Source organism: Sinocyclocheilus grahami, unplaced genomic scaffold (assembly GCF_001515645.1).
Source record: "Sinocyclocheilus grahami isolate Dianchi unplaced genomic scaffold, SAMN03320097.WGS_v1.1 scaffold203.1, whole genome shotgun sequence".
In the NCBI taxonomy this organism is placed as follows: domain Eukaryota; kingdom Metazoa; phylum Chordata; class Actinopteri; order Cypriniformes; family Cyprinidae; genus Sinocyclocheilus; species Sinocyclocheilus grahami.
In genome coordinates, this window is record NW_015505382.1 from 896927 (window position 1) to 924347 (window position 27421).

At 36.6% G+C, this 27421-nt stretch overlaps 1 protein-coding gene across 1 annotated transcript in view; it reads left to right on the top strand.

Annotated features, from left to right (window-relative positions):
* Window positions 1–1766: 1766 nt before the first annotated feature.
* LOC107595513 (active breakpoint cluster region-related protein-like) overlaps window positions 1767–27421 on the top strand; it is a gene marked incomplete at its 3' end in the record, with an annotated part of 211039 nt that continues 185384 nt past the window's right edge. The window contains exon 1 of the mRNA XM_016285937.1: window positions 1767–2597. Within this exon, the coding sequence (XP_016141423.1) occupies window positions 1913–2597 (685 nt within the window). The remainder of the gene's footprint in view (window positions 2598–27421) is intronic.

Consider the following 27421-nt stretch of genomic DNA (forward strand, 5'->3'; position numbering starts at 1 on the left):
CCATAATTTTAGCTTTAGTTTAATTATAATAATCCTGATTTACTTACCCTCATGTAGTTCCAAACCTGTATGAAATTCTTATGTTGAACACAGAAGACAATTATTTGTTTGTTCGTTCATTCATTCATTCCATACAATGAATTCAAACGATTTTCAGTCTTGTTTTGGACCCCCACTGACTTTCATTTTAAGGACAAAACAGTTTAAACATTCTTCAAAATAGGGTGAGTAAATTAGTTTTTTTTTTTTTGGCGAACTATTCCTTTAAACCCGCTGTATGGTTGTTAACATGTTAAAATAAATATATAGTTATATAGTGCTAAACCACTGAATGTCCCACACAAATACATATTACAAGGGCTCAGGTTGAACATGGGATCAAAGGATGCAAAATGTCATGAATTATTAATATGGATTCCAGCTGAAACTGCATTTGAATGTCCGGTGCTAATGCATAAGCACACATACTAAAAACCCTTGTGAGGGCTTTGTTTGATTGTGCACTGCGAAGCTGCAGAAATGAAAAGGATAGTCATTTTTATAAAGAAAGAAAAAATGTAGCATTTGTAGCATCTCAAGCTCCTGAAGACTTTCTAAAGTGCATTGATCCATGCAGCAGATCCCTCTGCCCCCTCTCATCTCCGATGTGATATGTGGCTATCAGTACGCACATCTCTCATCTTCAGTTTCTCATAGAACTGCTGGAACCTGGCCATTCCCATTCTCCAGTGACACGATGATACCCATATCAAATTTGTCCTGCACGTCTCTGCTAATGGTATTGACAGCGGGGTGAGAAGGGGAATCTGAATGAAGAATAGACCCTGGCAGCTCTGAACAGAAAATGGACCGTGAATTAGACTCAACTGGGAGATCTGACCTCAAATGTACTGGAGGACACTTCAGTAAAAGAGTCAGTGAAATTTCATTTGGCGTAAACGACCACTCTCTTCCCAACTATAATTATGTCAATAATCTATGCAATTCTTCAGTGATGTCTGCGATAATCGTTCTTGTAAATAATGCATAGAGAGCAGAATTAGGATTAAATCCATTAGTTATCAAGACACAAAATGCATTATTACAGTTTGGTAGCAGCCGTTTCAAGTCAAGAGCTTTTTTTTTTGTTGCAGAAAGGCATGAAACATGCCTAAAAGCAAATTGATGAAACCCCTCATCTGATTCAGAAATTACAAAGATATTTGTATGCCTTTGCCTTTATTACTAAACTTTTACTCATCATTTCTGTTGCTCCATCTTGATGCATTTATATTTAATGTTATATATTTTAATATCGTACATTATCATTAAATATTGGAGAACGATTATTGTTACTTTTATTTTTTAGACGTGTTTGCTATTATTTTGCTGAATTATGTTACTTAATATGTTATGATGCTTGATTAACTATTGTTATTTTCATTTTTAAAATGTTTTCTAGTATTTAATCAACATTTTTCATTTATTTTTGTATCAGTTTAATTGTAACTATTACTTTTTCATTACTTATTTTAATTGTATTTACATTTGGGAGTACATTTATTTGTAAACCTGAACTGAAATGTATATTAATAGGCACACGCGTGTTTACTCAACAGGTGGGGCTTCAATGGTGTGTAAAAAACAACAACCCCAGGCTGGGATTTTGCACGTCTAGATGGTCTAGATGTAAACGGCGATCGGATCTGATTGGCTCCGTGTCCCGCCGACGTCACGACTTTCCAATGTAGCGGAAGCTGAAAGTTTTTTTCAGTTGAAAACTCAGATGTGGCGTGTGAGTGTGAGTGGATATGCGCGAAAGAGAAAATGAACAGTCGCTACTTACCAACAGGCGTTTGAGACAGTGAACCCAAGTCGGCTTAGTAGGAACGAGACATAGCCTGTTCAAGGACTTTCCTCCCCTGCTTTGACAATGTGGGAACAGGCGGAATTTGAGAAGCACTGGAGGAATGAGTTTCCCGACGGCGAAGCGCCCGTGATGAACCTCGGCTCGGTGGAGGACATAGAGGCAGAGCTGGAGAAATGCAAAGCCAATCTGAAGGTGTTACAGCAGGCGCTCTCGGAGGAGAAGTTCAAGGTGATCTACCTGCAGACCACCATCGCGCAGAAGAAAACTTGTGACTTTGAGAGACGGTGCAACAAGGGCAAGGCAGATTCAAAGAAGGACAGTTCTTGCGACTCAGACAGCAAAGGCGGGGACGAGCCTTTCGTCCGGGACATAACGTTACTCCGGGGCAGCAAGACAGGTAAACCCATCCTCGTCCCTCCTCGGAAAAAGCCCGATATTCCGCGAGAACACTCAGCGGCGCGCGACAGCTCTCGGTGCGTTGCCGAGCAACGGATAAACGAGCAGGACAGTGACCACGAGTTCGAGGACGTGGAGCTCAACGAAAACTTTCTGCGAAAAAACATTCTCAACCCAAAGGGTAACGTCCGCGAGAGTCAGCGGCTGAATCCTCGCGTCCGCTTGAGTCGAGAGCTGGACTCGGATGATGGCAGGCTGTCTCCTTCCCTCGCGCTCCGCGGCTCTCACGGGTCTGGACGCAGCACACCCGACGGATACCTGAGCTCCGACCATGACGACTCCTCCTCAACAGGTAGGACAGACTTAACAACTCAAAACTCCTACCATACCAGTTTCTTATCACCTTTCCCTTCCCAGTTCCCTTCAGAAGGAACGTCGGCTGCCACTGTTTATCACAAATAGGCAATTATGCGTATGTCGTCGCATGTCATTTTAGGAATGTGTCACAGGACGTTGCTTACTCAAAAACGAAAATGTACTGAAAATATACTCACTCTCCACCCAAGATGTAGACGAGTTTGTTTCTTCATTGAAACGGATTTGGAGAAATGTATCATTACATCACTTGCTCACCAATGGATCCACTTGACTTCAGTCAATCAATTAACCTCAAAGCAAAAAGCTGCATGTTTGTAATAAATGAATCAAGACATTTTTTACTTCAAACCATACCAGTCACTGCAGAGTAGCCTATTCATTGGCGAGCAAGTGGTGTAATGCTAAACGTCTTTAAATCTACATCTTGAATGGCATGAGGGTGAGTACATTTTCAGAAAATGTTCATTTTTGAGTGAATAGTCATTGCTTGAGCTTTTAAAATTGAAATGTTTGTGGTGGAGGTCTTTTACTAGTGAGGAAATTGGGAGAATATTTGTTGCTCCGTTCCACTCATTTATGATCCACTCCAGCTTTCAGTCAGTGTGCAGCTTGTTGACAAAGTATGATGCTTTGGTTTATTTAGAAGCTCTTTTGGTTGGTGGTTGGTTACTCAACATTTATTTGACATTTATAGAACAGTTTTATAAAACTAAACTATCACACACTATCATGCTGTCATACTGAATATCAACATGGCTACAGTCACACCACAGCCGTAGTGATATTCACAACAACGCTACTTACGCTTTTGTAATATTGTTTAATAAAATTGTACAAAAATACATGTACAGTTCAAAATTAAACCAAAAAAGTTTTTGAAAACTTCCTGGTTGTCAGAGAGATCTTTTTCATATTATAAAATATACATGTGGTAGCTCTAGGAAACCTGTGTAACTTGAGGAGAACTGACTTCATCCACTAAAACTCATGTTGGCTTTAATGCTTGATTGTCATTTGTTGTCCGTATACTGTCAACTGCAGTGTGCAAGTTTGTCTCTTCTGACAGTTTTATCAGTTAAATGCAGAATGTATCAAAGCGTCAGAAGAACTCTCACAATATGAACAGCCGAGTGTCCATAATTTGCTCTCACAACACCTCTGTGACATAGATATGAGTTTTATCCGATTTGACACTCCGCAATGACACTAGAACAGGAAAGAGGAAGAGGCACCAAATCTGATGGAACTGCACGTGTTGCTCTATGAGACATACTCACTGCATAAAAGTTTATGTATAACTTTTAAGCTGATCAAAGGCCAGATCCCAACCCCAAACTTTATGTTTACTTTAAAATTGTGCTTATAGGCAACATTATGTACATCATGCTAGACTGTATATTTGTTAGTTTATGGAAGTATATTTGAGCAGTGGTGTGACTCAGGAAAAATATTACAATAAATTTGATGTTGTGCTGGGTGACATTGTGCAAACATTAACAAAAACATCCTTAAATAAAATTTTAATCTGTAAAATTCTTGCCAAAATGCAGTCTGCTTGAGTGCACGGCCTTTGTCAACAACAAAAATCTTTGTATTTATTTAGCCATTGCATTTGGCATATTTTTATGGCATAACCCCTTTTCTGCATCATACACCACTGCATTTGAGTGTTCATTCTTAAGTGGATTTATAAGAAGTATCCAGGCAACAATTTAGTTTCCTAGTATTGTTGAGATGTTCCATTGTGGTACAATGAAAACATAACAGCTCCATGTCTATTTAGTGTCACTTCACTCATCTGGACTGTCAGTGAAGTTAGCATGCACATTACTTGCTCTATTAGACTTTGTCTGTGACTGATCTGGTTCATTTAATATGGCATAATCAGGAATTGGGCTTGATTGTGCTGCAGTGGGATGGAAGGCATAGTCTGGGCCTCTGGAGGGGATGTTGTTGCAGTGTGGGTGTGAAAGAGAGAGAGTGATGGAAATAAATGCTTAGGAAGTATTAGAGAACCACTGACCATATCCATATCATGTTCATCTCCATCAAGGGCGCAAGTTTGGTTTTAAAATGAGATGGGACTTTTTAAAATGCAGTGATGATGATGGATGATGTTCGTACACATTATGAATGACCTTTTATAGCTGGTTGTTTGTTCTGGTTTAGAAACAGTATTTATATATTTAGCCTATATTTCAGGTCAGTACACAAAATGTCATATTTTTTGTGTATACTAGGCATGGGCCGATTACCGGTTTCAAGGTATACCGCGATTTGAAAATTTCAGTTTCAATTGAAAGTTTCAAAACCACTAATATTTTCCATTATACCGTTCCTGCGGTATGCCCTGTTTTTCATGTTTTTTCAGGTTGAGTGCAGTGTAGAGAGTAACACGACCCTCCTCCTCCTGTTGGTGTGAGTGAGCGGTCAGTCACGTGTGTGTTGGATGGCTGAAATTAAGGAGCTTCCCCTGGAACTTACACGATCGGCAACTGGCCGTTTTTTGTCTTATTGCAAGCAGCTCGTCTCTGTTCTGGACTTGCACAAAATTCATTGCAATGCAATCATTTTCCAAAATGTAATTTATGTGAAAATATGAAGTCTGTAAACGCCCCTTAACACAGGCCAGAGAAGCTGAAGATGGACGCACAGAGAAAAATACTGTAGTAGGCAGATCACTCACTGTTCATGATGCACGAACTATTGGAAGAAAATCCTCAATATTGATGTTTTCATGTTTTTTCAGGTTGAGTGCAGTGTAGAGAGTAGCACGACCCTCCTCCTCCTGTTGGTGTGAGCGAGCGGTCAGTCACGTGTGTGTTGGATGGCTGAAATTAAGGAGCTTCCCCTGGAACTTATGCGATCGGCAACTGGCCGTTTTTTGTCTTATTGCAAGCAGCTCGTCTCTGTTCTGGACTTGCACAAAATTCATTGCAATGCAATCATTTTCCAAAATGTAATTTATGTGAAAATATGAAGTCTGTAAACGCCCCTTAACACAGGCCAGAGAAGCTGAAGATGGACGCACAGAGAAAAATACTGTAGTAGGCAGATCACTCACTGTTCATGATGCACGAACTATTGGAAGAAAATCCTCAATATTGATGTTGGGGTTTATATGAATGTGTTTCTGAGGGGAACTGACTGTCTTCAGAAAAGTTTACGTGGTATTTTGTTTTCAACTCGTCTCTGAATAGTTCATATTAAAGCAGTGTTTCAGGGCAGCGCTGCTGTGTTTACAGCGGCAACGAAGGAAACACCGTGTCTGTTGTTCCAGAAGCGCCTCCTGCTGTCAGAGAGTGAATCTGCATCTCATTCAGAGCTTCTGCTGTTTGCTTCGTTCAGGCATGTAGTATAATTTCACAAAGCTAGTCAGAACATTCTGTTTTTGCTTCAAATTGGGTTATTATTAAATCAAATTATGTATATGAACTATATGAATATATAACTAAATTATATGAAATGATATAAATGATATGTATATGAATTATATAACTATAAATTTAAATAACTGTAATTACAGATTTTCTTTATTTTTCTTCTTTTTAGGGAACAAATCAAAGAAAAAATAAACAAATTCTACTGTTCCTAATATTCTGTATGTTGCTCAAAAACAAAATATATTGTGTTCAGCAGAAAAAAGTTTAAAAATAACACATTTTAGAGCGGTAACGACAATACTCTCATTCAGAGCTTCTGCTGTTTGCTTCGTTCAGGCATGTAGTATAATTTCACAAAGCTAGTCAGAACATTCTGTTTTTGCTTCAAATTGGGTTATTATTAAATCAAATTATGTATATGAACTATATGAATATATAACTAAATTATATGAAATTATATAAATGATATGTATATGAATTATATAACTATAAATTTAAATAACTGTAATTACAGATTTAGGTCAGTCTTTATTTTTCTTCTTTTTAGGGAACAAATCAAAGAAAAAATAAACAAATTCTACTGTTCCTAATATTCTGTATGTTGCTCAAAAACAAAATATATTGTGTTCAGCAGAAAAAAGTTTAAAAATAACACATTTTAGAGCGGTAACGACAATACTGTGAAACCGTGATTAAGGTTATCATACCGTCCAAATCTTATACCGGCACATGCCTAGTGTATACATATGTATAATATGTTATAGTTTTTAAATATATTTTTCAAGATAAAACCTTTTTATTTTACAAAGATCATCATTTTATAAATATCATTACATTTTTCGAGGACTCTCAACACATGACATTTAACAACCTGAACTTACCTTGCCTTAAAAGTCAAATGATCTAATATTTTAAGAAACATATTGATTCTTGATGCACAGGATTAGTTGATGTGTCGGTTGGACCACATTACTTTATTGGTCGCACCACCTGACAGTTTTAATGAGCAGGGAAGCAGTAGTTTTTTTTTTTTTTTTACGAGAAGAGAACAATAGGGAGAACAATATAATGATAATTTGACCATGTTGTGTATTTTTACTTTTCTAATTCTCTTTACTCAGCAGTGGTACATTTTATATAGCGAATCTTAAAATACCATTTATATCCATTGTTGACTATGTGAAAATCAAGGCTTCAGCCACTAAAATTTAGTGAAGCTGATTTACCTTTGAAACTGATGTCTCTACTCAACACTTGGAAACAGTTTGAGTTTATAATTGGCCTCAGCCTGACTGCCGCAGTTGGTTAAGCGCATCTTCTGACCTAATTATCAGTGAATTTTATAAAGCCTTGAAGGCTTTGAAAAGGCTCTGTGTAGTTTCAGTTTTAAACGAGATCAGGTTAATTCTGTGTAGTTTTTATGTTTCAAGTATGCACCAGTTTTTATTTATTTTGTTCAGTTATAAAGTCGACACTTAGATCACAGTCTAGTTGAAATAAGCTCCAACAACCAAGTCAAACTTTTGTTTGTACTGCTGCCTGGGTAGGATGCAGCTGGATCACACATGAAAATTATCAAAAATATGTGGTTAGGATGTTCATAGCATCTTCACAGTCTGTTAGATTTCCTCTGTGATGTTTCAGTTTCAAGATCTCACTAGATCCTCATCTGCAGGAAGACAGCTGCCTGTTACAAACTACTATATATATATATATAAATTTATTATATTATAGGCATGAAGCTCAGCACATCACTCTTATGGTGTACATTTGCATAGGCTCATTATAGGGCAGTAGCAATACAGACCTGACTTTGATTCCAGGTTTAAGTTCCTTTTCCGATCATCATCAAATTCTAATTTATAGTTCTAGGTAAAAAATGACCAGCCTTTTAGAAAGTGCTTGTAAATCTCTATTATGCTTTTGTTACGACCTATAGGGGTCATCCGTAACAGAAAGAGAGAACTGAGTCTCGACACCAGTACATAAAAAAATAAAATAAATAAAAACAAACAAAAATTCTTTATTTTCTTTGAACAGGATTATTGTCAGGGGCAGACAAGGCCAAAACTATAAACAAAACAAACTTCTTTTAAAAATGAAATGACCTTCAAGCGAGAAAATAAAGCACCCGGGGCTCATCGCCACTTTAGGAAGCCAGTGAAAGGTGCGCAATATGCATTTAAAGTAGTAAATATAGGCGGAATATGTCAAAGTCATTTATATGTGCCAAACTTCCTGCTGCCATCTGGTGGTGCTCTGACTATAACTGAATATTGGCATGTAGATGTCTTCAGGCCGGCACTTTTATCAAACATATGAAGTTTGGTGCAGATTGAACATTGCATGTTTGAGTTAGTGTAAAACATGAAAAATCCTGTTGCCAGGAGGTGGCGCTATGATAATAGCTGAATATCGGCCTTTAGATGTGTTCAGACCAGGACTCTTATCGAACGTGTGGAGTTTGGGGCAGATCGGACATTGTATGGCTGAGCTACAACACCTTCTATTCCCATGGCGAAACATCAAATTTTGTCAGGCCGCCACAGACATGCCCTTTAACGAAAACTCAAGATATTCGCAATTTAACATCGCAAAGGCCTTTAGATTAGACTGACCAAATATAATGTTGATGTCATTAAATCTCTAGGAGGAGGAGTTACAGAGTAAACTTCACTTCCTGTTGCCAGCAGGTGGCGCTATGACTATAACTGAATATGGGCATGGCCATGTGTTCAGGACTGGACTCATCAAAACATCAAAGTTTGTCAGGCCGTCACGGACACGCCCTTCAACGAAAACTCAAGATCTTCGCAATTTAACGTCACAAAGGGCTTTCGATTACAATGACCAAATTTGGTGTTGATCTATGTAAATCTCTAGGAGGAGTTCGTTAAAGTACAACACCTGAAAATGGCAAAACGGCACAAAACTTGCCGAGAAAATTCAAAATAACAGACTTCCTGTTGAGTTTCGGACTTCGTACCGGAGGGACTTTTTTGTATGTATTGGTGTTACATGTGTCTACCCTACCGTTCAAAAGTTTGGGATGAGTAAGATTTATAATATTTTTTTACCGAAGTTTCTTGTGCTCATCAAGGCTGTATTTATTTGATCACAAATACAGAAAAAACCCTGGTATTTTGTGAAATATTATTGCAATTTAAAATAACATTTTCTATTTTAATATACTTTAAAATATAATTTATTCCTGTGATACAAAGCTGAGTTTTCAGCATCATTACTAGGGTTGGGTACCGAATTTCGGTACCTGAGAACTAGGGATGTAACGATTAACCGCGAGCTGGTTGAAAATCGATTTAAATATGTGACTATTCAAATCGGTTGAGATGCTTAACAAATCGCGATACAATTAGGGGTAGGAGTTTATATGAATATGTCTGAGGGGAACTTACTGTCTTTAGATGGTATTTTTTCTTTTCCTCTTGCCTCTGTATAATGCATATTAAAGTTCATAAGTGCAGCGCTGCTTTGTTTACAGTGGAAACCAAGGAAACGATTTAAGCGCCACCTGCTGGCAGAGAGTGAATCTGCGTCTCATTCAGCTCTGCTGTTTCTGTTTCATGCAGATATTTTTTATGCATAGTTTCACAAAACTGAAGTCAAACCATTCTGTTTTTGCTTCAAATTTCGAAATTATACAATGTAATTTAGATTAAAAACTGCTCATGTTGCATGTATGCAGCATCTTTGTTTGGATCATGATTAAAATGCAGTGGCTGCCTCATTTTAAATGGAAAGAGCACAGACAAAGCCTTAGTTTGTTTACATGAAGAGATTTCTTTTATTTGTGTTACTTATTTATTTGATTTGGGGCTTGTTTTAAAATGCCAATTTAGTTTTGTTATTTACATTTACATTATATTTAAATTTTGTTATTTAGCAAACGCTTTTATCCAAAGCGACTAATAAATGAGGACAGTAGAAGCAATCAGAACCAACAAAAGAGCAATAATTTACTAGTGCTATATTAGTATATTATTATAGTGTTAAATTTTAATTTCACGAAGAAAAGTACAGTATTTTGTCCAAGCAATAATAAAAGGACACATTTAATTTATAATTTGTCTTAATTCTCATTTTGTAAAAAAAAATCGTGAATCGAATCGTGAAATCAAAACCGTGGATCGAATCGTGAGCTGATTGAATCGTTACATCCCTACTGAGAACGCATCTGGGCGCATACGCTACAGAGAGAGGAAGAGAGACCCTGTGACGTTGAGTCACCCCTGCAACAACTCTTTCAAACAACACACAGGGCAAGCCGAAATGTTCTGAAGTGTGGTTACATTTCTAGGGCCATATGGAAAACCCGGACGGGATCGCGGAGTCCATTCATAAAAACGTAATTTACTCTATAGCACAGAATGCCACGGAATTCATCAATTTTGGATGAATAAATCAAAAGTAGCCACTGCCACTTAATTTGAATTGCGATATTAACTAGTGTCTGTGAATATTAAAATGCAAAAAGACAGTTTAAATATGAATCCTGCATGTTCCGCTTGCCTCTGTATGTATGAATGGCAGAAACTCGGTTTTGTTTACTACACAAATACTAAAGCACGCGTGACGCTCGCGGTGATTTCCGGCCTCTGCGTCTCACTACCCAAAAACTTAATCTCCAGAGCTGCTGTGAGAGTCACTTCGCGAGAATGTTACCGTTTCATTTGAGAAAACTGTATACACACAGAAACTTCATGGTAACCTGTCAAAATAAAAGTACGGTTTAACATGTAACAGAAATATATTACTCTTGTATTACTTTTGTACAGTATAATGTAGGCATGGGTCGGTATGAGATTTTGACGGTATGATAACCTTAAGCAAAAAATATTACGGTTTCACGGTATTGTCGTTACAGCTGTAAAATGTGTTATTTTTAAATGACTGGGTAAAAAAAAAAAAATTGTTTCTCTCTACACTAGAGACCTGCGTCCCACTCCCGCAAGATTCTCTCCCACACCCACCCACTCCCGCAGAAATATATCTTATCTGGTCCCGCTCCCGCCCGCGACATTCATGTTTTGTCCCACTCCCGCCCGCAAAAGCCAGCATAAAAGTAATCTATATAGATTTATATATATAGCATAAACGCTCCCGATAAAATATTTGTTATTTAGACTAAGCATCAACATTCACAATCACAAACCACTGTTATTTTTAACGGAAAAGCAAGCATGGGCTGCTGTGTGCATGGTTTGGCATGGCAGAATGCGAGCAGCACTTCCTTTATTTTCACTAAAAGCTGACATCTCCGTTAATTGTGATCTCATAAAGCTCTGTTATAACACAAATATATGCACAATTAATCTTTCACAGTGTCTACACTTCGTGTGTTAAAATGAGAGGATTCGTGAGCACGCAATTTCAGCACTGCGATGAGTAGATTCTAACTTGATCACCTCTGATTGGCCATTGCGTTTCAGAAATCAACAGCTGAGTCTGTGATTAGCTACATTGCAACCCTTTAAACACATGTTATAAATAGAAACTATGCCTAGCTTGCGCATGTCAATAATTTTAATGTTAATATTAGTTGTTCTTTTTGCTTTTGTGCAACAGATAAATAACAATTTATATGTTTTAGACACTTTATGTTTAGATGATTTCTATTTTGCGGGAGTCCCGCAAATCATTTTATTCTCCCGCATCCCACACACACACACGAATCTCTTCCCTCCCGCACCCGCACTCGCCCATCAAGAGTTGTCCCGCGCCGCACCCTGTTGCGTTGAGTCCTGCAGTTAGGGATGTAACGATTACCGGTTTTACGATAAATCATAATAAAATGCCCTGACAGTTAGTATTATCGTTTAAAATTGTATTATCATCAAAACCATGTTTGATTATTGCAATTTTGAAAACTCGCGGTAAATCCTGTCCAGCCAGCATCAGTCTGACGCAGAAGCAGCATGCAATGTTTTTGTTGTTTTTTTGCACGAGACGAAATGGCGGAAGGCAGTGACGGCGCTCGGGAGATTTTTCAGCCATCTAAGAGGACCAAATCGGAGGTCTGGTTGTGTTTTGGCTTTTACAAGAGTCCTGAAGGCAATTTAATCGAGGACGGTCACTCTGTCTGCCGATCTTGCAAGAAGAAAGTCGCTGCAATAGGGGGAAACGTGTCAAATTTGCTTAGTCATCTTCGTGACCACCACCCACTATTATATAGCGAATGCAAGGTAACTTTTACCTCAATACCAAAACTAACTGGGCAAATAATTCGCTTCCGCAAAGAAAAGTTCGCAGCAAGTGGCTTTTAGCCAAGACGAACGAACGTTCAAACTATAAAGGTTGACATTTAAGGAATAATGTATTGTATATTCATAGTTAATTTATCATTTATATAAATGTAATAATTTATTACACAGATTTTTTTTGTTTACCTATAATAATATATAAATACGGGGACATGAAATATTGAATTAACCCGATATATCGATATTATCGGCCGATATGAGCCTGTCGCTGATATATCGGTATCGGCCGATATGCCGCCGATATGACATTATGACATTAGAACATATAATGCAGATAAAATGCTTGAAATGGTGTAATTACTTAGTTTGTGCTGTGTGCATGGTTTGGCATGGCAGAATGCGAGCAGCACTTCCTTTATTTTCACTAAAAGCTGACATCTCCGTTAATTGTGATCTCATAAAGCTCTGTTATAACACAAATATATGCACAATTAATCTTTCACAGTGTCTACACTTCGTGTGTTAAAATGAGAGGATTCGTGAGCACGCAATTTCAGCACTGCGATGAGTAGATTCTAACTTGATCACCTCTGATTGGCCATTGCGTTTCAGAAATCAACAGCTGAGTCTGTGATTAGCTACATTGCAACCCTTTAAACACATGTTATAAATAGAAACTATGCCTAGCTTGCGCATGTCAATAATTTTAATGTTAATATTAGTTGTTCTTTTTGCTTTTGTGCAACAGATAAATAACAATTTATATGTTTTAGACACTTTATGTTTAGATGATTTCTATTTTGCGGGAGTCCCGCAAATCATTTTATTCTCCCGCATCCCACACACACACACGAATCTCTTCCCTCCCGCACCCGCACTCGCCCATCAAGAGTTGTCCCGCGCCGCACCCTGTTGCGTTGAGTCCTGCAGTTAGGGATGTAACGATTACCGGTTTTACGATAAATCATAATAAAATGCCCTGACAGTTAGTATTATCGTTTAAAATTGTATTATCATCAAAACCATGTTTGATTATTGCAATTTTGAAAACTCGCGGTAAATCCTGTCCAGCCAGCATCAGTCTGACGCAGAAGCAGCATGCAATGTTTTTGTTGTTTTTTTGCACGAGACGAAATGGCGGAAGGCAGTGACGGCGCTCGGGAGATTTTTCAGCCATCTAAGAGGACCAAATCGGAGGTCTGGTTGTGTTTTGGCTTTTACAAGAGTCCTGAAGGCAATTTAATCGAGGACGGTCACTCTGTCTGCCGATCTTGCAAGAAGAAAGTCGCTGCAATAGGGGGAAACGTGTCAAATTTGCTTAGTCATCTTCGTGACCACCACCCACTATTATATAGCGAATGCAAGGTAACTTTTACCTCAATACCAAAACTAACTGGGCAAATAATTCGCTTCCGCAAAGAAAAGTTCGCAGCAAGTGGCTTTTAGCCAAGACGAACGAACGTTCAAACTATAAAGGTTGACATTTAAGGAATAATGTATTGTATATTCATAGTTAATTTATCATTTATATAAATGTAATAATTTATTACACAGATTTTTTTTGTTTACCTATAATAATATATAAATACGGGGACATGAAATATTGAATTAATGTTTTAAAATCTTAACCGTTTATAAATCCATTATGAACAGTGTACAAAACAATCGTCAGGACAATATGATCACTACAGCAAAATTATAGTAGTATTAATTAGAGCCCGACCGATATATCATTTTGCCGATATTATCGGCCGATATGAGCCTGTCGCTGATATATCGGTATCGGCCGATATGCCGCCGATATGACATTTTTTTTACAGAACATATAATGCAGATAAAATGCTTGAAATGGTGTAATTACTTAGTTTGTCCAGCAGAGCACACAATATGATCACTACAGCAAAATTATAGTAGTATTAATTAGAGCCCGACCGATATATCATTTTGCCGATATTATCGGCCGATATGAGCCTGTCGCTGATATATCGGTATCGGCCGATATGCCGCCGATATGACATTTTTTTTACAGAACATATAATGCAGATAAAATGCTTGAAATGGTGTAATTACTTAGTTTGTCCAGCAGAGCACGCTCCATTGTTTGCTACTGGCCACCTGGATGAAACGCTTTAAAGCTTAAGTCTATGGAAAGCCATTGAAACTTTGAGCGGCCATATCTACATAACGGCGCGGCGAATTTGCGCCAAATTCAGGGGATCCCTTCAGCTCGAGGAACCCTCTCATTCTCCCGAATTTGGAGGAGATCCGCCGGCACGTTCGCGAGATAGTGACACCAGTCAACACTTTCACTTCAGTAAGGAGGTTTCTTGTTCAGGCAGCATTCAAGCGTTGTCTTATTCGACCGTAAGTGCCCTGCGAAGTGGACTTCACATGAAATTCCGCCATGATTCCAGAGTTTGTGTAAATCCACATGGGGTTCAGAGTATATATATTTTTTTATCCACACTAATTTTACACTTGTCTAGTACAAATATGTCGCTTTGTTTCATAATTACAGTGTATATGTTTTTCTTAAGTTACCCTCAAAAAATGGAAGTGAAATGTGACAACATACCCCGTAGGTGGAACACATTGTAACATCTGAGGGGCACGTTGTAACTTGACCATATGACAGCTTAAAATCTTATATGATCGAATGAATCTATATATATATATATATATATATATATATATATATATATATATATGAAGACAGTGGCGCAAATCCGTGAATGAATGTTCCGAAGTGAAATAAACTTCAATGGAATAAAATTGAATTGAATTAAAGTTGAATAAACTTCAACTTTACTGTTCCGTGCACTGATGTCAGACTAATTTTGGATAGTAAAGTTTATTGTTAAATTGTTAAATGCCCTTACATATCTCTGTCACCATTATAAGTGTTTGATCACCACATTTGAGTGATCATTGCAAAAAATGTGTTTATGTATATATGTTCTGATTATGTATATACTGTATTCTATATATAGTACCAGTCAAATGTTTGGACACACAAATGGGAAAGTGTCCAAACTTTTGACTGGTACTGTACTGTAATATACACAAAGAATATCGGCCGATATATTGATAACGGCCTTTTTTTTATTCCCTAATATCGGTATCGGTATCTGCCCAAAAAAAAACATATCGGTCGGGCTCTAGTATTAATACTAAATTCCTCTGATTTCATTTTCAATACAATCAAAAACTGAGATGGCAAGCTGCATTTGAATGAAACGAGAGAGCGCGTCCGAGCCTCTGCGGTGATACAAGAGACATGGATGTGTGCTGTGTTATAATGCGTTGCTATTGACAACAGTCATTATAAGGAAGGAAATGCAGCAGAACAGAATCAAGTATTCCAGTAGTATAGAGAATGAGGAGTTACGTCACGATCTTTTCACTCCGCATTGCATTTCGGGAAGGCGCCGCCATATTAGCAGGATACGCTATCCGTTCCCATGGTTACTTCTCATTCTCTATAAGAAGCTGTTGTGGTGTTCATTCACATTGTTTCTAGATTGAGTAGAGTGATCAGATGCATTTTAAATAATTGCTAAAAGCTTCATTGACCAAAAAATAAACTTTTCACAAAAATCTAATTTCAATATTTTTTGGATCCTGACACAAAATGACCAGCTAACATTAATTGACTAATCATATCAGCAGCACATGTGAAAGTGTGAATGAGTACTAGTCAGGTGACTTTCATACTAATTAGATTATAAGAGCAGACTGATTGCTATAAAAGGAGGGAAGAAGCGCTTCCAATCATTGTGTTCTTGTTAGCAATGGTTAGTTACCGCCAAAGAAACATGTGCAGCCATCATCGTTTTGCATCAAAATGGCCTCACATGCAAGGAATTTGCTACAAAGAATATTGCACCTGAAAGAACCATTTACCGGATCATTCAAGAACTTCAAGGAGAGAGGTTTGACTGCAGTGAAGAAGTCTTCAGGATGTCCCAGAGTGTCCAGCAAGCACCAGGACCATCTCCTCCTGAGGAGTCAGCTAATCCATGTGTGGGGTTGCATTTCAACCAAAGGTATCAAAACGTCCTGCAAGAGCGACTTCTTCCAGCGATCCATGAGCAATTTAGTGATGATCTGTGCATTTTCCAGCATGATGGAGCACCATGTCACAAAGCAAGAGTGATAAAGAAGTGGCTCGAACATCATTACATTGAAATTTTGGATCCGTGGCCAGGCGACTCCCCGGATCTCAATGCCATAGAGAACCTGTGGTCAGTCCTCAAAAGGCGAGTGGACAAGCAGAAGCCCACAAATTGTGATCAACTCCGAGAACTAATAAGGCAAGAATGAATCGCCATCCATCAGGATTTGGCCCAAAAGCTAATATCCAGCATGCCAGAGCGAATTTCAGAGGTTATGAAGGACAAGGGTCAACACTGTAAATATTGACTAATATTTTTTGCCAATAAAAGCCTTTAAAACGTATGATATGCTTATCATTGTTTTTCAGTATACCATAGAAGCATGTGGAAAAATAATCTACAAATACTGAAGCAGCAAACTTGCAAAACACAAAATTGATGTCACTGCCAAAACTTTTGGCTATGACTGTATATTAAAACAGAAAACCAATATTAGAAATTGAAATAATATCTCACAATATTAAATATTTTCCTGTATTTTTGATCAAATAAATACAGCCTTGATGAGCACAAGGCAGTATATGTGAAACATAGCTCTAGATAGGGCTGCTCGATTATGGCAAAAATCATAATCATGATTATTTTGGTCAATATTGTAATCACGATTATTTAACACGATTATGAGTTGCTATGACATCTACATTGTAGAGACCAGCGGAATTTCAAACAAACAAACAAAAAGTCCTCAAAATTATTTAAAATAATTAAACTGTCAGTAATAAAAAAGCAAAGGAAAAATACAATAGAATAAAAATATACAAATGAAACAAACTGTTTTAATGTTTTAATGCAAGTATCATGCAGTTTACAGCCTACTAATGAATAATCAAATGTAAAATAAAACTGCATAGTCTTCACTGTAAGAATTAAACTTTTTTTTGTTTCTTATTAAAGCTACAAAAGTCCTTCATTCAAGAGCAGTGAGTGATTTTGAATTTGTCTTTTGTTGTTTGATTAATATTAAGCACACAGTCGCAGCAGGAAAATAGCTCGCTGTCACTTTAAGAGCCGCACGGATCCAATTTACCGTTGCACGCGTATTTATATTCTCAACTCCCTACGTTCATTTATTACATGACCGATGAAGGTATACATGAATAACCACTAAGCACAGCATTTTGACACATTTTTGCGTGTATTTGACCGTTTAGGCGCGCACCTTGAGCTAAAAGATGACTTTCCATGTCCGTGTTCAGTTCCGTCTGTGAGTGCATATATCTTCCCGAGGAGCAGCGCAAGTTCTCTTTCACACTTTTAAGAAAAAAGGGTCTTCGCACCACCGATGGTCGGGCCCTAAAAATACAGCTTAACTTCCCTAACTCCCTTAACCGTAAACAAAGTGAAAAAGATATACAAATAAGGTGGCATCAAACCCCCTACATCCCTTAATTTGGCAAAAGTATATTTGCAAGAATATTTACAAACAAAGTCTCAAAATCGGAATTGTAGTCAAACAGGCAATGGTCAGAAAACTTGGAGAATCAGAATTTAGGATTACAATAACAAACACACTATACTAAAAATCTCCCTCTGGCACAAAACTCTTTCCCAACCAAACGATGATTAAACGAACAAAGGCGAAGAGAAACTCAGTCTATCAGGACGAAGCCTAAACACAGTGGCAGGACGCTCAAAGTCAACAAGGCACGAAGGCAGAGGACAAGTGTTTGGGGTGGTCCTAATATCAGGTTAAGGCGCTTAGCCAACCAATCACAGTCTTCAACTGGTTAACGGAAGCAACACCCATCTGGAATACAAACGTGTCTATACACACACACACAGAGATCATATATGCACCAAATCTCAGGGTCATAACGCTATATTATCACCAAATCTTGGATTAATTTTCATTCATTCATTCAACAGGTTTGGTATGTCTATTTGGAACTTATTGATCATAGGTCTCATTAATCTGAGCCTGTGCATCTTAGTTTTTGAGTGGGTGGATAATTTTGGCAAAATTCACTCAAAAATGTGTCAATATGGCCTACTATCAATCAGTTCTAAAAAGGAATACAAAACCTCTGTCTATTATGTCTAAGTGAAAAGTCTGAATCCAATATTTGGTGATAATATAGCATAATAAGAAATCTGCAAGCAATTTTTCGTAGGTCTGTCATTTTTGAAAAAATCCTCTATTGGTCAAAATAACCAGAAAACAACATGAGGGTTAAGGAAGTTGTGTAACAGAAGACTGTTTTAGTCTGTGTTGTAAAAATGCCTCAGTGAAATACATGATTTTTCCTTGATTTTCCCTGTCATGCTTTCCTTATGTGAAATGTTCTGCCTGTTGAGGTCGTGTCTCTACAGAGCTGGTTAAAGAAGCAAATACTCTGCACTGCCTGCCAAGCCTGTGCATGAACTGTGTGTGTGTGTGTGTGTGAAAGAGAAAGACGTTAGGGGATATGACCGTAACTAGTGTCAGTGTCTCAGAGTATACACAAACAAAAGTCTCTGTCAAAACTCTCTCTTCTAATAAAGATGTCTGACTCTGAGATCAAAAAAGATGTTTAAATTGAAAAAACATTTTTAAAAAAAGAGGTTTAACCCCACGGTTCACCCTACCTGACCTTTTGACCTCTAAACATCTTTTAGATATGCTGTCAAATACTATGCAAATAACATAATTTAAAAAAATCTAAATTATACAAAAATAATGACGTTTTTGTATTTCTATTTTAAGTTCTGATAACTATATTAAACTAAAGAATAAAAATTTATAAAAATACAGCTCTGTATAAAAGTAGAATAGTCTTGAATTAGCTGTTCACATGCTACTGTTCTAAGGGTTAAGAAATCATTAGGCTATTTCTTAAAGAATTGTCTGTAACCTCCACGTTTATTTGTTCACAGTTTATGTTTACACCGCCCACTGTTCATATATTGAAAAGTGGACCACAATATTAGAGATCCATAGGTTGATCATGTTTTCGTTGTACTAATATCTGTTATCTTTGGGAGCATGTGTCTGTTTATAGAGAGATAAAAGGCATTGTGGTCTCCTCAAAAGCTTTGCAGATGTGTGTAGAGATTCATTTATTTTGATTTGCTCTAATGCGTCATAGTATCTGGGCAGAAAACAAGCTGTTGTATAATGTGCATGAAAGACATTTTTGTTCTCTTTCTCTCCCTCCAACTGTCCTGTATATTAAACCGGATGTTGCAACCAACTTTGTGATTTATTTCCAAGTAAAACAGAATGTTGAAGAAGAAAAGAGAGACCGGTGCTTAATTTTCTTGATCTTGTTTATACCAAGAAAGATAACTGTTAATACTATGTTAGCCAAAGGATGAAAACGTTATGTTTATTCTAAGTTTTCACTGCTGTTATGTTGTCTACCACTTTAAGCTCTTAAGCTCTTTAAAGCAGGGTGGATTCTGATTGGCTGTAAGTGTTTTTATCGTTTATCATCTGGTAAAAAAGGAAGAGATTCAAACCATGTTGTTGCTCTCTGTCATTATTGTTATAGTTTTGGTGTAGAATTCCTTCCTCAGTTATGATTTCATTTGGCATGAAATTAGATATAATGCTTCTCTGAGAGTTCACATAATTTGACATTTAAAATACGTTTATGTGGAGTAGGGTTTTAGACCAATGAGATTTCACTGTGGGTGTGGCTACCCCATGCAAAACGACAGCAGGACAGTTTTTATCACAAAACCATAAAATCTCAAAACAAAGCTGCTTTTGTGTCTCACATAGTTAGGACACTGTAGTTGCATCACAAGTTGCATCTATAAATTTGCTGCAGCTAAAAATATGACATCTAAAATAGATGTCTAGTAGTAAACCATCCTGATCTTTGAACCTTTACTGAACCCTTAAACTGATAACCCAAACCTAGAAACTATTTTCTTGTAGATTTTAATGGTGACAGATAGTAGTGACTCTAGCTTTCTAACTTTCTGGTGTTACCATGCTGATCATTCTGTAATAATGTATGTAAATAATATATCAAGTATATCAGACCCTTTCCTAAGTCCATGGGTGGAGTGCGTGGACACTGGACAAGATGTGAACTGTTGAGTGTGTGTGGGGAGACCGCTTGGTGTATGTCAACTGGTTGGATGGTCTGCAGTGTTTCTGCACACGCATCAGCAACACATTGCAGCTCTGCAACTGCGAACAAAGAAAACCATATCAAGTTCAAGATGCATCTCATTTCCTGCTGTGTCATACCATAGATTTACCCCATAATTCATTCAGCACCATCGACACCTCAATGCATTTACCATGGTGTTAACAGCTTTGCAGTGTTATCCTCAGAGGCTCGTCCTCCTTAACCGCGACAACGTTATCTGTTGTTCAAGGCCAACACACCGCTGGTTCATAGTCATTTGATTGTGGTAAGCATTCGGGAAACCCATTCTGCTGAAATCGGATGCTGATTTATTGATTTAGTGTTCTAGTATGAATCCTGTTCTATTAATTTGCATAATAAAGGATGTTTTATTTGCCCTTCCTGTGGTTTTAGTGCTGTTTTACTCTAGTACAGTTACAATATAGTAGCGTATATTACAGTTACTGCTGCTGTAAAACTATAGTAAATCAAAATGTGCTGTCATTCAAACAGTCAAATAATCTTTCAGAAAGCTAGTGAGCATTTAAAGACATTATAGATACACTCCTAACAAGAAGGCTATTTCAGATAGTAGTCGTAACCTTTTTTTGGCTACGCTATAGGGTTGTGACGGTGAGAACATTTTCCCACTGGTTAATCGATGTGTGACAACACCGGTAATTAGGGATGCACGATATATCGGCCACCATATCGGTATCGGCCCATATCGGCTCATTTTTTCTGTTATCGGTATCGGCCTGATAAGAAAATTTGGCCGATATCTTAAAGCCGATAAATAATGCATTATTTCCTTCAGAGACACTTCAGATGCGCGCTGTTCGTTTGCAGCCTTTTGTGCAATTGTACATTGTAATATTGTGTTTATTTGATGTATATCTGATTTATCTCATATAGAATGCGTTTGGTTAAGTTAAAAGAGCGCTTCAGTTTACCGGTGATCATCTTTAGCTCAGCACACGCAGCTCAAACAGCAGTGCACAACATTAATAACTATGATTGGGAATGTCGTGTATATAACATTCTAATGAGAACATTATTATAATAAAACGTTGTGAATTCTTTGGGTTTAGTTGCCGTGTTTCAGCGCGTTGTTATGGGAAGAGCGCATCCACAACAGGATCACACAGTCTGACTATAGCACGCAATAACTGCATCATTTTGTACATATATAAGTTGTAATATTATGTTTATGTTGTATTAATATTAATCTCAGGATGCATTTCCTTGAATTAAATAAGCTGCCAGCAAAACGCTTCAGTTTACCATGTTCATTCAGCTCTTCAGCTTCAGCACGCGCAGCTCAACGGCTGCTATTTAAAACAGTGGTATTAATTTGTTACTTTTTCAAAATCATTGATATATTATTAATAACAACAACCACTTGTATTTTTCTCTTATTATTTTCATCAACAATATGGTTTAGTAATTAAAATAATTTAATTATTGTCCGTGCAGAGGCTATTCCGTTTTATTGATCTATGGCGCATTCATTTTGATTCTTTACAAGTGTAATGATGTCCAGTGACTTGTTTGCATTATTTATGCATAATTTTATTTATTTGTAAGACTTTTTTATGACTAAATTTGGTAATGGGAGAGTAAAAATATTTTTAAAACGTACACCGTTCAAACTAGGCTGCTTATGTTGAAGTGTTCGGGATGTGGCTTTTAATGATGAGACCTTTTTTGTAATCAGGCTCTCAAAAAGTATATAACAATTTGGATATAGATTTATCGGCCAACATATCGGTTATCGGCTTTCAAAAATAAAGAACAATCGGTTATCGGTATCGGCCAAAATTTTCATATCGGTGCATCCCTAAAAAAAAATCAACAGACTGCTTTTTTCCCTTAATAGTTTAAGATCTAAACTTTAAGACTATCATCAAATGAATAAGCCACTTTAATAATTCTTATCTCAGTTGTAATTGAATTTTTGCTAATATCAAAGAGAAAACAGCATCATTATTCCATTTACTTGCCCTGTTGCATCCACCACTCTGCGACTGCCCTCTCCACTCATTCTCAAGAACACTTGCTCTCAGTTTCTCTTTTCCCACAGCTCAACTGCTCTTTCAACTCTTTTCTTCCTTTCTTCTTCCTGCTCTCACATTCTGTCTCTCTCCTCCTCGCCCTCCTCAGGAGGAATAATAGTGTGTGTTCTTATTGAAATGAGGTGCAATTGCTCTCAGCCTGAGCTAATTTTGTCCTCATGTATAAAGCATTTCATGAAATATTTACCACTTTGATAAACATGAAATATTCATCTATTATAAATGTTCCTTTTCACCTTAATTTTGTGATTTGTCATGCAAAGACCTCTGAGACAATAAGAAAATTACATCATTAGAAAGGCAGAATTGTGCTTCACAGTCTTGACCAATCAGATATTTTGCTGATGCTTTGATTGTTCATGCTATTTATGCATTATAATAGGCTTTTTTTAAATAATCTTTTCTACTGTCGATAGACAGCAGGGTGACTAATGGTTGATATTTCACAAATGTGCATTTGAATGATATAGGACAATTTAATATTAGAAAATGTGATATGCACACAATTAAATAAATTACATTGAAATATTTATTTGCACAATATTTAATCAAAATGACCTTTAAAAATCATAATAATTGTTAAAACAGAGTACACAGTCTTATCAAAACCTTAGCAGATCTTGTAGGCTTGAAAGTGTTAAGATCTTCCCAGAAGGCCTCTGTCATTGGTCGGTTAGTATTATTTTCCCCAGGCATCTCACATAAAAAAAACGAGCCAGTGAATCAATTAATTTTTTCTGTGCTTTTCTCTGCAGAGGGTGTTTATGTGCCAAGATGTTCTCCTTTCACAGCCCAGCACTTAGAAATAGGGAGAACAGAGAAAAAGAAGACTGCAGTTTCCCTTTAACCAAGCCAGATTCAAAGTGAACACTGAATGGAATTAGTGGAGGGAGAGAGAGAAAAAAGCTGAAGGAGGGAGATTACCATGCCAGAAAAGAGAGAAATGTTATATGGAGGACAGTCTACTTTCAAGGGTTTGTAACTGATCCTGTCATCTTCGATTCACATTCAGTATCCTGGTTGTAAGATGATACATTTTCTCAGGAGAGTCATGTTGGTGCAGGTTCACTTTCAAATAGCGGCAATTCAGAGTAAAGTAATTGTTCGTTTTTAGTTCATTTGAATTTTCCCTCTTTTCCTCGCTTTCCTTCGCTTTTAAATGCGCCGTGCTCATTTTACTTTCACTTTGAATTTATGGCAGTTGGGCGTCACTTGCTTGAATGCAACAACAAAATACAACGTCAAACTCACTTTAGCTTATATATAAAACATAGAACTTTTATTAACAAAACAAATAAAAATACACCATGCTATAGGGCAGGCTATACCTAATATAAAATAACAAAAAACTTACATAAAGTTTAAATGTACAAAACTGGAAACAAGTAAACATGTATAATATATAACCAAATAAATAAGAAATGTAGAACGTTTATTAGCAAAACGAGTAAGAAAGCTGGGAGGCACTGCATACACCTTGATGTCAAATAAAATAAATAAATGACACAAAGTTTAAATAAAGTAAAAATCGGCAAACAATGTGTAACCAATTAAATAAGAAATTTTTTTTTTTACTTCCAAAATCACCTTAGATAAATGGCAAAAGTCAACAGGCTTTTCAAAATCCAAAATATACGCTTTTGCATCTCGTTTCGAAACTAAATCATCCGTGATCGTCTTGTCTGTCTCACCCCACTCTTCTTGTCAGCCAGCTCGACTCACTGTCCTCACTGGAGAAACTAAATCTGATCTGTGATGCAACTGTCGTTCAACTGCATTGAGCAGCCTTGTTCAGTTTTTAGTTGTAGTGTCTGTTTTTTTTACTGAACTAAATGATTTTTATTACTATAAAAAATCAAAACGATGGTGGGGGTCGATGACGCAGTGGGCAAGTGATGTAACCGGTGTTGCGGCTTAACACTGGTATCACCATCAGCACCGTCTATCGCGGCAAGCCTACTACGTTATAAAGCAGCATTGGATATATTCAGGGGAGGCAATCCCTGAATCTGTTCTATTATTTTATTAGATGCCGTGAAGTCTGAAATGAAAAAAGAATGAAAAAAATGTGCCCGGGCTGGAGCCGCGAGTTGATCTCGATCACACGACACCGTTATACACAGCGCTGGGAGATACAGTGAAGAAAGCAGTCGAGTTCGCCGCAGAATCAGTAACATCTCTGTGAAATCTTGAGATGCATTCAAATTCGGTGCAGAATTCTGTTAAAGCTACAGATATTAGAACAAACGCCACTGATGTGGAAACCAGGAAAAACATTGTTCAATAAACACAAATCACCACCATTCGCCATGGATTTAACATAGTAAAACTACAGGATCAACTTGTGGCAGAAATGGTCTAATGTTTTCGAGTGTTTTTAAATGCTTCACACAACTTTTCCCAGCACTTCAAAGTTTTAAGTATTACCGAATTTGAAAGTAATTTTTATGTGATGACATTATTTGTTCAACCTTCATAGGATGTTTCATAATGTAAGAAAGCAAACACTTATTTAAAAATAAAAAAGACATTAAATTACCACTAGTAGATGGTGGCAGAGAAGTACTTATAGGCTTATTGGCCATTTCCACTCCCTAATATACATTTTTTGTATTTATTAAATTATATTTAGACATTATGAATGACAGTCATAAAAGTTAATTTTATCTGCATCTCAACTATCCAGACAGCACAAGAACATCTGTAAGATGGCTGCTAAAGATCTGGGAAACATCTGCTGTGTGATCTGATAAACGTGTCGGAAGCAGTTTTACATGCATTCTAATAAATGTCTATTTGACATCTTACAGGAAATGTCTGAGAGACATTGCATATGAGCAAACACTCTAAAAAAAATCATCTTGCATGTAAATGGACATAATAGACAAATAGACATCTCCGAGATTGTACATGTGTGATTGGGGTGAGTGCTTTACTGTCAGGTGCTGGTGCCACCTTCTGTAGAACTTAATGGCACTGGTGCTGGTGTCCTCAAATGTTAGTCTGGAGCCCTGCAATGGTCCTCGAAGTCAGAAAAGTCAAAACAATGTTAGAAGAATATTGTCTGTGGTATATTTTCTCTACAAAACAATAAGAAATGCCGCAAATATCACCGCAAATTTTGAGAAAAGCCGTGGCAAAATCAGTCATTTTAGGCCGCAAAAATCAGAAAAAAGTTCTGCGAAATCCTGGAGGGACTGTTCAATAGTCGTATTCTGGTGGAAGCTATATGTGACCCAGGACCACAAAACCAGTCATAAGGGTAAATTTTTTTTAATTGAAATTTATACAGCATCTGAAAGCTGAATAAATACGCTTTCCATTGATGTATGGTTTGTTAGAATAGGACAATATTTGGCCGAGATACAACTATTTGAAAATCTGGAATCTGAGGGTACAAAAAAAATCTAAATACTGAGAAAATCGCCTTTAAAGTTGTCCAAATTAAGTTCTTAGCAATGCATATTGCTAATCAAAAATTAAGTGTTGATATATTTACGGTAGGAAATTTACAAAATATCTTCATGGAACATGATTTTTACTTAATATCCTAATGATTTTTGGCATAAAAGAAAAATCTATAATTTTATTGATTTTTTTAATTAACATGTCTAATTAAAATCATGAAACTTAAACAATTTAACATCAATTTATCAAAAGTTTAACAAAAATTACATATTTAGGGCCCTATGAAATGTTTTATTTGTCCAACCTTATGTTTTATTGTTACCAAATTCTGTGTTTTAACATGTCTAATTATTTGAAAGCATAAAAACATGTTTCATTTATTCTTACAATAGCAGTGTTTCCCCTAGGTTTACGGCTTTGGGGGGGGAGGGTAGATTCCTTTTTTTTTTTTTTTTTCTGGACTCCTTTTTAATGGTTAAACTACATTTTATTAATCAAAAAGCATGTCTAATTAATTAAAATCATGAAACTTAAACAATTTAACATCAATTTATTAAAAGTTTAACAAATATTACGTTTAGGGCCCTATGAAATGTTTTATTTGTCCAACCTTATGCGTCTGCGCCATTCATTAACACAGAGACACGCAGAATTCATATTTAAATAAATAATGGCAAGGGAAACACTGAATAGCCTAATGATTTTTTTCCTCAGAAATTCTGTGTTGTGTATTTAATTTTTTTAAGGCATTTTTTAAGAAATAAAAATTTCATTTAATTTATCTTTTAATTAATGAAAATTAAACAAATTTTATTTTTGGAAAATAAAGGAGATTTAATATTACAATTAAAACATTGAAGAAATATTTGCGCATCTAGTGTGTAGAATGATGCGCTTGAAGCAACACGGCATCAGGCTGTGACGTCATGTTGCTTCAAGCACATCATTCTGCACACCGGATGCGCACATTGTAAGCGCTTCGTGCTCATAGACTGTATAAAAACAGTTCGTGCTGCACTGTATTTGTTTTGTCCTATCGTATCTATCATATGTTGTTGCCTTATTAAAAAATATGCTATACATTTTAAAAGAAGTGTATTTTAATTTTATAGTATATACTTATATATAAATACATTCATGAATGTTTTTAATGAATGGATTTTTTAATACAAATAGCAATGTGTAACATTTTACCATATTTAGTGCAACACTTTTATTTGTTCCCCACAAAATATTTTTTTTTTCACTAACTTGGTAAATGATAATTTCTAAAATTATTGGGCACTGATTTTTCTAGAATAACTTTTGCTGCTGAATTATCCACTAACCTAGTTTATGATACATTTTTGTAATAGATTATAAATATACATAGGCCTATATTTTTTCATATTTATTGTTCATTTTATTTTTCTTTATAATGAAGTAATCTGTATCTAGTAGATTGTGAAAGAATGATTATCAGTTCCACACACAGA